This window comes from Stomoxys calcitrans, chromosome 2, assembly GCF_963082655.1.
Source record: "Stomoxys calcitrans chromosome 2, idStoCalc2.1, whole genome shotgun sequence".
NCBI lineage: Eukaryota > Metazoa > Arthropoda > Insecta > Diptera > Muscidae > Stomoxys > Stomoxys calcitrans.
Genome location: NC_081553.1, coordinates 106,941,962 through 106,954,867, shown reverse-complemented (window position 1 = coordinate 106,954,867; position 12,906 = coordinate 106,941,962). Strand labels below are relative to the sequence as shown.

Here is a 12,906-nt window from a genome sequence, read left to right as displayed (position 1 = left end):
TCGAGTAGTTACAAACAGAATGACCAAACTAGTATACCCCCATTCTATGGTGGAGGGTATAAAAATCAAAACAGACCAATACATCAACAAATTGAATACGATTTGAGTCATCCAAGGCCGATCTGTCGATATAAGATCTTGGTCCCATAAAAAACGGATTCGCTGAAGTCAGTTTTTCAATTTACCATACTTGACAGAGATCTTAAAGTCATAGTAGAACTATTCCTGTGTAACTCCTTACTAATCAGCCCAACATAAGCTCAAAATATCAAATCGGAAGATCGGATTATTTAAGGGCCAAATCTAAATAAGAAATGATTAGTCTATTTACTACTTTAAACATTAGTTAGGCAGACAAAATTTAATATTAGAAACCGAATCGCGAAATTAGCATACCCCTATCTCATGTAGGATGGTATAAAATAGTGAAGAGTTTATCATATTGACAACTTACTTAATATGAAATGTGACATATTTTTAATTTTATAATATAAACGTTTTTCATTATGGTTAACCCTGCATTCCAAACTCATCAGCATCTTATATGCAAGAGGTTATAAAAGTCCAACTCAAATTTTTGCAATAAAACACTGGGTAGTCTTCTATAAAATATGTGTTAGGGCTTCTGCAATTTTTTTTTTCGTCACAGTAGGCCAATAAACTAACGTCCAAAATGATGACATTTTTAAAAAAATCATTAACAGCTTTTTATGGTACCTTGATGACAATGGGGGGTTCACATTTTAATACTGTAAATTTATTTAAATTCTCTAATAATGGTTTAATTTGCTTAAGGAAGGCCGTATTGTGGTATAAACAATAGGAATGCAAGAAATGGAAAATTTTCCTTGAACATTCCATAAAAGCATTGTAAGGCAACTTTTCTATCCAACTCAAGTTTATGCCCAGAAATAAGGCCCCTCTTTTTGTAGAAGACCCGTTAATCAAATCTTTCTCATTGCGATATTTAACATTTTTGAAGGCCTTACAAATATCGCCGGCATAATTGAGAAGATGAACATATTGGGTTGCCCAAAAAGTAATTGCGGATTTTTCATATAGTCGGCGTTGACAAATTTTTTCACAGCTTGTGACTCTGTAATTGCATTCTTTCTTCTGCCAGTTATCGGCTGTTACTTTTAGCTTGCTTTAGAATAAAGTGTAAAAAAAAGTATATTTGATTAATGTTCATTCTAAGTTTTATTAAAAATGCATTTACTTTATTTTAAAAAATCCGCAATTACTTTTTGGGCAACCCAATAGCTTAAACAAGTAAGAACGAATCTAATATACCCTCCACCACGAATCGCATTTGTCGAGTTCTTTGCGCGGTGTCTCTTTTTAGGCAAACAAATAATATTGGATAGGAATTGTTATGCTATTTATCAAGTCATTGTCCGATTCGGACCATTAATGAAATAAATGTTAAAGACTGTTGTAGAAGTCATTGGGTTATTGCGCCTTGTAGGGACTTAAGAATCATAATCGGGAGATCGGTTTATATGGGAGCTGTTTCAAGCTATATATCGATTCAGACCATATTGGACACGTATATTGAAGGTCATGGAAGAAGCCGTTGTACAAAATTTCAGCCAAATCAGATGAAAATTGCACCCTCTAGAGGCTCAAGAAGTCAAGATCCCACATCGGTTTATATGGCAGCTATATCAGGTTATGCATCAATTTGCACCATATTTAATACAGTTGTTAGAAATCATAACAAAACACCTCATGCAAAGTTTCAGCCAAATCGGATGAGAATTGTGCCCTCTAGCGGCTCAAGAAATGAAGACCCAAGATCGGTTGATGTGGCAGCACTACCAGGTTTTAGACCGATTTAAACCATACTTGGCACAGATGTTGGAGGTGATACCAAAACACCACGTGCAAAATTAAGTCAAATTTGCGTCCTCTAAAAGCTGAAGAAGTCAACGAAACGATTTTAACCATACTAAACAAAATTATTGGAAGTGATACCTAAAAATCACATGCAATATTTTAGTCAAATCGGACGAGAATAGCGCCCTCTAGAGGCTCAAGAAATCAAGACCCAAGATCGGTTTATACGGCAGCTATATCAGGTTATGGACCCATTTGAACCATACTTGGCACACCGATTCGGCCCATTTACAATCCCAACCGACCTACACTAGGGCACGTCCCATGTGGTATCGGTATCATTGCCTATACACAAAACAGCACTGGCAGCATCAGCGGATGGCTGATCTTGGTGCAGAGAACAAATAAGTTCGGCAAAATTGTGTTTGTTGGACAAGTTGGATTTGAATAGGGGAAGTAAGATTTTACTTGTTATACCCACCACTTATTGAGCCTCTGGAAGGCGCAATGGGAGATCGGTTTATTTGGGAACTGTATCAGGCTATAGACCGATTCAGACCATAATAAACACGTATATTGATGGTCATAAGAGGATTCGTCGTACAAAATGTCAGGCAAATCGGATAATAATTGCAACCTCTAGATGCTCAAGAAGTCAAGTCCCCAAATCGGTTTATATGACAGCTATATCAGGTTATAGACCGATTTGAACCATACAGTGGTACAGTTGTTGGATATCATAACAAAATACTTCGTGCAAAATTTAATTCAAATCGGATAGGAATTGAGCCCTCTAGAGGCTCAAGAAGTCAAGACCCAAGATCGGTTTATATGGCAGCTATATCAGATTATGTATCGATTTGAACCATACTTGACAAAGTAGTTGGATATCATAACAAAACACGTCGTGCAAAATTTCATTCCAATCGGAAAAGGATTGTGCCCTCTAGAGGCTCAAGAAGTTAAGACCCAAGATCGGTTTATAGGACCGATATGGCCCATTTACAATCCCAACCGATCTACTCTAATAAGAAGTTTTTTTTGCTAAATTTCAAGCGGCTAGCTTTACTCCTTCGAAAATTAGCGTGCTTTCGACAAACAGACGGACGGACATGGCTAGATCGACATGAAATATCACGACGATCAAGGATATATATATTGGGTTGCCCAAAAAGTAATTGCGGATTTTTTAAAGGAAAGTAAATGCATTTTTAATAAAACTTAGAATGAACTTTAATCAAATATGTACTTTTTTTACACTTTTTTTCTAAAGCAAGCTAAAAGTAACAGCTGATAACTGACAGAAGAAAGAATCCAATTACAGAGTCACAAGTTGTGAAAAAATTTGTCAACGCCGACTATATGAAAAATCCGCAATTACTTTTTGGGCAACCCAATACTTTATGGGGTATATATATACTGGAGGCCACCGTAGTGCAGAGATTAGCATGTCTGCCTATGACGCTGAACGCCTGGGTTCGAATCCTGGGATGACCATCAAATAATTTTCAACGGTGGTTTTCCCCTCCTAATGCTGGCGACATTTGTGAGGTACAATGCCATATAAAACTTCTCTCCAAAGAGGTTCCGCACTGCGGCTCGCCGTTCGGACTCAGCTATAAAAAAGAGGCCCCTGATCATTGAGCTTAAACTTGAATCGGACTGCACTCATTGATATGTGAGAAGTTTGCCCCTGTTCCTTAGTAGAATGTTCATGGGCAAAATTTGCATTTGCATGGGGTCTCAAACGAATATTTCGAGTAGTTACAAATAGAATGACGAAATGAGTCTACCCCCATTCTATGCTGGAGGGTATAAAAATGCAAACCATTAACAATATATATTTATGACACTTAGTTCACATTTTTAAATGTGCTTTGGAGATTGCATCTAGGGTAAGCAGGTTTAATATTTAGTTCGCCAAAGGTGATAACTTTAGTGGACATCATAATCTCAAATCACTCATAAGCCATTTAAATTCACTTGATCATCAGCTGAAAATTGCCTTTTGGAGGGTCACATTCTAGTCAAGCCATGCCGAGACGACCATAAAACACATGGCCACCTACGCACTTCTTTGCAAGGATCATAAAATGTGAACTTAATTATTTGCAATAAAACTTTTGAAGTTTGTTGAAATCGGATATCATAAGATATTTCAGGATTTAAATAAATCGCAGCATGAGTGAGCTGATTTGGAGATTTCATAACAATAAATAGTCATTAAAATTAAATCTGATTAAAATCGCTTATTGCTGTTCACAACATCGATTTGCCTGTGCTGCTACACTAACTAGCCGCATGGCTTTGGGGCTTAGCTGGGACGGCAGACCGCAAACCTTTTGTTGTTGTTGTTGTTGTTGAATCCCATTAAAATTCATTCTCTTAACCCGATAGTCAGGCCGATACAGAGATGCCAAAGCCACCACGCTGACTCCGTCGAGCCAGACCTTTCGTGAGGGGTTAGTGTTAGTGTTAAGTTATGCAAATCGCATCAAACGTGTTCTGACAATTTTTATTAAAAATTTAATTTTTTTAATGGTCGTCCATAATGGTTGGAATGGTTGTTTTTTCCAGCCGCAGCTTCATTATGATTTCGCAGCAAACGAAATGAAGAGTATCAAAATAGAAATGAAGCGGGTGGAGTGACCTCTAAATTATAACAGCGGAAGTAGCTGACCTAACGAAGTTGATATTTATGTCGAAATATCGCACTGTGAGCATAGAACAGACACAAAAAATAAGGGGAAACTTAACGAAATAACGAAAGCAAAGTTGGTTCTAAAACACAGAGAGCGTTCTTTTTTCCAGTCGGCTTACTTGGCTGTGGGTTCAGATCGATTATATGTTCTAATAATAACAACCGTAATAAAGTTGTTAGTTCATAGCTTTTATTTAGATATTCTTTCGCCGTTGTCGTCTGCTTCTAACTTTGAATTTTTTTTTTTTCAAATGAACCGAATTTGAAAGTGTTTTTTCTAGTTTGTGTTTTGTTTTTTGGTATTTTGCACAAAAAAATAGAAAAAATCTCGATTGTGTTCAGCCGACAAAAAGATTTGTTCTGATAATTGCGAAGGTGACATATATATCGGCAAAGTGTTTTAAATTTGTTTTTTATTTAATTAGTCCGAAACATTTTTCAAATATTCATGAGCTTTTGTGTGTGTTCATTCTAATTGGATTCATATCACACTATGGGGAAGTCTAGTTCATATTTGACACGAAAACAAAATATGATACGTTCTTAATTGGAAATGTTCTAAATTAGATTACATATTCGATACATTTTGAGTTTCTAAGCACATACGTATTTTATGAAAGTTAAGTTCGGCCGGGCCGAACTTTGGATACCCACAACCTCGGGTGTATATGTACACCCCCTTGCATCACAATCCTATGAAAATTAGATTACTTATGCACCCAAATTCGGCACCGACATTGCGTGTTTTTATAACGGTTGAATATGAGCTTCAGTCCCTTAATCGCCATATCGGTCTATATGACAGCTATATCTAAACACAGTCCTTCTTTTACCATATTTGGGTCGGATGGCGGGTGGCCTAAAACTATTCACTGTTACAAATTTCAATGAAATTGGATAAGAAACAAAGCTTTTATAGGCTTCAGACCCTTTATCGGCAGATCGGTCTATATGGCAGCTATATATAAATATAGTCCGATCTGATCCATATTTGGGTCAGATGCTGGTGGGCCTCAAACTACTCACTGTTTAAAATTTCAGCGAAATCGGGTAATAAATAAAGCTGTTATGGGCCTCAGACCCTTAATCGGGAGATCGGTCTATATGGCAGCTATATCTAAATATAGACCGATCTAAACCATATTTGAGTCAGATGTTGGTAGGCCTAAAACTATTCACCTTTTCAAATTTCAGCGAAATCGGATAAAAAATAAAACTTTTATGGGCTTCAGACCCTTTATCGGCAGATCGGTCTATATGGCAGCTATAACTAAATATAGTCCGATCTAAACCATATTTAGGTTCGAAGTTGAGAGGCTTAAAATAACCCACTGTTTCAAATTTCAGCAAAATTGGTCAATAAGTAAAGCTTTTATTGGCTTCAGACCCTTTATCGGTAGATCGGTCTATATGACAGCTATAGCTAAATATAGTCCGATCTGATCCATATTTGGGTCAGAAGTTGGTGGGCCTTAAACTACTGTTTCAAAATGCAGCGAAATCGGGTAATAAATAAAGCTTTCATGGGCCTCAGACCCTTAATCGGGAGATCGGTCTATATGGCAGCTATATCTAACTATAGTCCGATCTGAACCATATTTGGGCCAGATAATGGTGGCTTTGAAACTACTCAGTGTTTCAAATTTCAGTGAAATTGGATAAAAAATAATGCTTTTAGGGGCTTTAGGCCCTTTATTTGGAGATCGGTCTATATGGCAGCTATATCTAAATATAATCCGATCCAAACCATATTTGGGGCGGATGTCGGGAGACCATAAATAACCCAATGTTGCAAATTTCAGCGAAATCTGGTAATAAGGAGGGCTTTTATGGGCCTTAGACCCTTTATTTGGAGATCGGTCTATATGGCAGCTATATCTAAATATAGTCCGATCCAAACCATATTTGGTGCGGATGTCGGGAAACCTAAAATAAGCCACTGTTGCAAATTTCAGCGAAATCGGGTAATAAAGAGGGCTTTTATGGGCTTCAGACCCTTTATCGGGAGAGTGGTCTATTCGGCAGCTATATCTAAATATAGTTCGATCTGATCCATACTTAGATCAGATGTCGGAAGGCGTAAAATAACCCACTGTTTCAAATTTCAGCGAAATCGGGTAATAAATAAAGCTTTTATGGGCTTCAGACCCTTTATCGGGAGATCGGTCTATATGGCAGCTATATCTAAATATAGGCCAATCTGAACCATATTTGGGTCAGATGTCGGGAGACCTAAAACTACAAACTTTTTTCAAATTTCAGCAAAATCCGAGGAAAAATTAAGTTTTTAATGGCATTAGACCCTTTGTCGGCAGATTGGTCTATATAGCAGCTTTAATCCAAATATGGTCCGATTTGGCCCGTTTAAGAACTTAACCAGCGAGCATCAAAAAGACGTATCTGTGCCACATTTCAGTTCAATATCTCAATTTTTAAGGCTGTAGAATGATTACAACAGACGGACGGACAGACGGATAGGCGGACAGACTCACGGACATCGTTAATTCGTCTTAGAATTTTACGACGATCCGAAAAATGTATACTTTGTAGGGTCGAAAATTGATATTTCGATGTGTTGCAAACGGAATGACTAAATGAATATACCCCCTATCCTACGGTGGTGGATATAAAAATAATTTAAATAGCCACATTCAGAGAAATCATTGGTTGGAATTGGATTTTGATGATAATGGTAAATAATTGACCCATCCTATGGGGGTGGGTATAAAAGGTAATATCAGCAACTTTTTTTTATTTCGCCCCGCAAGAATATTCTGAAACTCGTAATAGGAATTTTTTTCGCAAAAAATTTAAAATCACCTAAGAATAGCTACGGTAATGTTATCCACTAGGCGTGTAATGATCTGCGTTTGGTAACCAATGCAGCTGCATATTTAGAGCCCGGGAGTAGGCTCAGAATGGAATCCAAGGACCTAAGAGTTGCGGTGGTGGTATCAATTCGTAGCATGTTGTCTACTACTGAGACCAGGAATGGTGAAGCGGCTGAGCCAGGCTTCACTAGCCGACAAAAAACTGGTCTGAAGGGGCTTTTGGCGAAGACACCTGGTTTGAGTGTTGAGGACAAACTCAAACCGAACGCCGAACTGGCGATACCAAAGGCCAGTCATCAAAAAGGCTGAGGTCACCAGGAGAGCATCCCATGCTCAAAACAACTAAGGCGAACAATAGTTATATGGGTCCAAGAACCTTTGCTAAAGTCGATAAGGACAGCTTAATGATAGTAGCTGTCGACAAGGGAGAAGCACAGAGCTGGAACAATTGGAATGGGATATTCAATAGGCTGACATCTGTATATTCCTATGTCCGACTCGCCTGCGCCTCCATAAGTTTGTGACAATGCAGGCTGGTGTTGGGGACGATACAAATTAATTGCGCCCAAAAAAAAAGATTAGGAGATCTAGCCAGGCGCACAATAAGAGGGAAGATATTCCTTGTAGACCAATGACACGCACTTGGATACCAAGGATTCACTCAGATCCTGAATCCATACTTGGGAGACTAAGGGTCTGTAATCGCAAACAGCTGACGGCGATCGTAGACATGCAGTATTAGTATTAAGCCCCTCAAGAAGTCTGAGCAAGTTGTATCCTACGAATACAACAAGTCGAGCCGGAAGGTATATGGAAGCGGAGTGGTTGACAAGTGTGTTGTTGCACACTTGTCTGAGGAACTATCGAATACATCTCTAAAGTCAGGCGGATTGCAGGAGATTGAAAATCCTCCTGCCACATTCAAAATAGGAAGAGAAGGCGTCGAAACGGGATCCGACAAGCCCTGTGTGGGATGGTCATCCGGTTGAACTGGGCTCAAGGTGTGCGCCAGCGGGGAAGCACGGAACTCAAAAAGTACTTCGACAGCAGCAGCTAGTGAAGCATCTAAAGAGGAATCGTCGACACCGCAAGTGTACAGTGTCCTGAAGAAGAGTGGTTCCACAGCTGCCTCACATGCCCCTGGATGCGTACGAAAGCTCACCTTGACAAGATCTAACGAATCTTGTGGGAATGAAATCCAGACGAACTCAGAAGTCTAACGCAACTCTGTAGGAAATTCAGAATCCGAACTATGGTCCGCTTATTGCAAATGAATCGCCACCATTGTAAGGCTGCGTCGGCGGGAATAAAGGTCCTTCTGATGGTAGGAGAATTTGACGTGGTTCTTATCCAGGAACCTTGAGTGTGTGGTCGAATGGTTCGAAAACTAAGTATTCCTGGATTTAAACTACTCAAGGGTACGGGAAATATATTCTTGCAAAGAGTAGTCTAAATGTTTTTCTTCTTCCATACTGGTTGGTTCCCTTTACATATCACAGAGATGCCGCCTTCAAGCCTTGAATTGGCGTTTGAAGCCACGGAAAAAGAGCCGCATTGTAGAAATTTATACCAATGCACGTTACCAGATATGGGGAAATGGGTCGGGCCCTCTCCCTTACTCTAATTTTCAGAAACGCCAGATCTCGGAGATGAGTGGTGCGATTTAAGCAAAATTGTGTATGCTTTCATATAGTACTATAAAAATGTCGTATCCAAATTTCGGATGGGGTACCTAGGGGGGCCGCCCCACCCTAACACCTACCAAACATATTTTTAAACCAATCACGACAATATGGGACTCAAATGAAAGGTATTTAAGGTAAGAAAACAAATCCGATATTGTCGGACCAAGTGTTTGGGGGACCACCCCAACCTAAAAAACACCCCTAAATCGGCCATATTTACCAACCATGGCAATATGGGACTCAAATGAAAGGTATTTGCGAGTAAAATTCGAATCTCAAAATAAAAATGTCGTATCCAAACTTCGGATGGTGTACCTAGGGGGGCCGCCCCACCCTAAAACCTACCAAACATATTTTTAGAACAATCACGACAATATGGGACCCAAATGAAAGGTATTTAAGATTAGAAAACAAATCTGATATCCGATTGTCGGACCAAGTGTTTGGGGGATCAACCCAAACCCCAAAACACCCCTAAATCGGACATATTTACCGACCATAGCAATAGGGGACTCAAATGAAAGGTCTTTGGAAGTACAGCACGAATCTGATATCAATCTTCGGGAAATGTGTCTATGGGGCCATCCCACTCCCATAACACCACCGAAATAGGAAGTAATTGCTGACCATTGCAATATGGGGCTCAAAAAGGAGGTATTTTAGAGTAGAACACGAATCTGATATAAATTTTCAAAGCCAAGTCACTGAGTGGCCGTCCCATCTCCCAAAACACCTTCCAAACCGGTCATGTTTGCCTACTATGGAAAAATGGAGCTCCAATAAAGAGTATTTAGGAGTAGACCATGAATCTGACCAACTATCTAGGGGACGTCCCACCACCATAACAACCCCCAAGTAGGACGCATTTGCTCACCAAGATAATTTGGGTCTTCAAAACAGTGGAGCTCGATATTTATAGTTTTTAGGGCCCATACCCCAAACCGAACATATTTGCTGGCTTTTTCAATAAGGGGTTTAGGTGAATGGTATTTGAGATTAGAAAACGAATTTGATATCCAATTTTGAGGCCAAGGGAAAAATTGGGTTGAAATATATGAGAATGGAGCACGTTGCTGATATAATTTCAGGGCTTAGTGTTTGGAGGACCACCCCACTCCCCAAAAAAACACCCACAAATTGGGCATATTTTCCGTTCATGTCAATGTGGGGATTAAATGAAAGGATTTGGAGGGTAGAGCAAGAATTAATACCCTCTTTCGGGACCAATTTCGGGGGGTCTACTCCTTTCCCAAAATACTCCACAAACAGCAAATTTTTAATGACCCTCGCAATATGGGGCTCAAATAAAGGTATTTGGGAGTGGAATACGAATTTGATATCCAAATGTAGGACCATGTATTCTAGGCATGACCCTTTTCCCAAAACACCTTCCGTAGGGGCAAAATTTTACGACCATACCAATATGTGGCTCAAATGAAAGGTATTTGAGATTAGAAAACAAATTTGACTACCTATTTTAGGGCCATGTGTTTGGAGGACGCCTCATCCTGTAAACTCCTCTTAAGCCAATGGCAATATGGGGATTAAATAAATGGTATTTGAGAGAAGAGCACGATGCTGATATTTTTTCAGGGCCAAGTATCTAAGGGACCACCTATCCCTCGAAAACACCACTAACTCAGATAAAGGCACCTATATTGTTAAACTGTGAGTCAAGCGATATACTATTTTCGTAGCATGGTATTTCACTGAAAGCTCTTTAATTCTCAAAAACAAATATTCCAAGGAAAATTTTGTTCCATATAAAGTAAAAGAAGGCGCAGCGGAGCGGGCCCGGTCCAGCAAGGTTTGTATAAATTTGTAGCAGAATCCATGGTTGTGGGTTTCCAAGATCCTGGCCAGTCGATCTTAGAGATACCCACAACCTCGGGTATATTTATTAACCACATTTTGTGAAATCGGGTAATAAATGCGCCTTTTATGGGCCGAAGAACTTAAATCGGTACATGCGACAGCTCTATGCAAAGCAATATCCAGATTATACTCCTTGAGCCTCTAGAAGGCGTAATTTTTATCCGATTTGGTTGATATTTGGACAGTGACTGTTTCTATGACCTGTACTTGCCGAATTTGGTCTGATTCGATTCCTAAGCTGATATAGGTCCAATAGCATAGCAATTCTTATCCATGATAGTTTGTTTACCTATAAAAAGACACCGGGCAAAGAACTTGACAAAAGCGATCCATGGTGGAGGGACATTGAGATGTGATCCTGACTTCTCTGACTCTTTATGAAAATTTGCCCCATTCCATGGGTCAAATTTCTCGCATATCAATGAATGCTGTCTGATTCAATTTTAAACTCAACGATTTGGGACCTCCGGCGTGCCGCAGAGCGACACCTCTTTGGGGAGAAGTTTTTAGATGGCAAAATACCTCAGAAAGTCCGAACGGCGTGCCTTTGAGCTGAATTCCTTACAAATGTTCACAGATTAAGAGAGGTGTTAGTCACCGTTAGAAAAAATGTCATTCTCGGGAAATATTTTTTGAATATGGTGTATTTGAATCGTCTTCATTATCCATCCGAATATATTTTAAGCCATTTTTGAATATAGCCGCCATATAAACCAATTCCCCCACAATGCTATCCCTTTGTCCACTATATTAAAAAAATTGCAATGTAAATTTATAATAAAATATAGTATAACAACTTTATTAGCCTATCAATATTTCAACAACAAATAACAATTAAAACAATCCCGTCTTAATGGCGGAAAATGGAAGCAGGCAAATAGCTTGCACCAGGAGCAGAAGCCGATTGGCGAGCAATTGGAGCTTGGGAGGCAAAGTTGAGAACGGGAGCCACACCGCCATTGACGTTTTGGGATTGGCCACCCAAAGCGTCGTATTGGCCTTGAATAGCCTTTTGGGCATTGGCGGCATCTTCTGGGGTACGATATTTGACAAAGTGCACATCGGGTCTGTTTTGAGTGTTGCTACTGCTGCTGATTTGGTTCAACTTTTCGGCCAATGTGGCGAGATCAGGTTGCTTGTTGAGGACATAAACGTCGGTCTTCTGGCTGGCGGAATTCTTGGCCAAGGCTAAGGCGGCATCTTCTAGGCCACTGCTTTCGGGGCCCTTGATGAAGACGACACGAAGAGCTTGTTTAACAGAGTTGGCGAACTGGTTGGTGGCCTGAGGATCATGGAACTCTTCATCATCGGCGGTATAAGTGAAGAATTGTTTCTCCAACTCGCCTTGTGGGGCTACCGATGGTGAGCTACTGGAACCTTGGCCATCGAAGGATGAGGGACCATGACCTGAACCGCCACCAACTGAACCCTGTTGGCCCCCGAAGGAAGAGGGTCCACTGCCGGAGCTAGGACCAAAGGAACCTTGATGTTCTCCTTGAGATGAGGGGGCGAAAGAGCCTCCATGCGATGAAGGGGATCCACCGCCGAATGAACCTTGTTGGCCGCCATAGGATGCTGAGGGTGCTGAGTGGGAGCCACCGCCGAAAGAACTGCCACCACCACTACCACCAGGGGTAAACGATAATCCAGAGCTCGAATGACCCACTGGTTGGTAGTTGTAGCCCAATTTATCGGCGGAGGCAACAGCCACTAAACACAGTACAATGAAGGCACGCATTGCGTTTTATTTTTCTCAGTTGTTATAGATTCGATGAGTTTGTAGTTGACTACAGATATGTTCGCTTAAATATGACCTCTGGTCCACCATGTTGGGGCTTTTATATGAACAAAAAAAATTTGTCAGTCTAATATAAACGTTAAATGAGCAAAATATGAATTTATTCATTTTTGTCTGCAATATTTTTGCAGCTGCTAATAGAATTCATAACCGAATCGCATTTGGCATATTGACACC

General features: G+C 40.0%; 1 protein-coding gene across 1 annotated transcript; it reads right to left on the bottom strand.

Annotated features, from left to right (window-relative positions):
• Positions 1-11,781: 11,781 nt before the first annotated feature.
• LOC106081817 (secreted protein C-like) lies at positions 11,782-12,669 on the bottom strand. Its single transcript, XM_059361575.1, has one exon. The coding sequence runs from the start codon at positions 12,667-12,669 to the stop codon at positions 11,782-11,784; it is 888 nt and encodes a 295-aa protein (XP_059217558.1).
• Positions 12,670-12,906: the final 237 nt, after the last annotated feature.

Bases quoted from the DNA above. Each gene is read 5' to 3' on its own strand.
- LOC106081817 (XM_059361575.1), bottom strand. From the start codon at position 12,669: ATGCGTGCCTTCATTGTACTGTGTTTAGTGGCTGTTGCCTCCGCCGAT.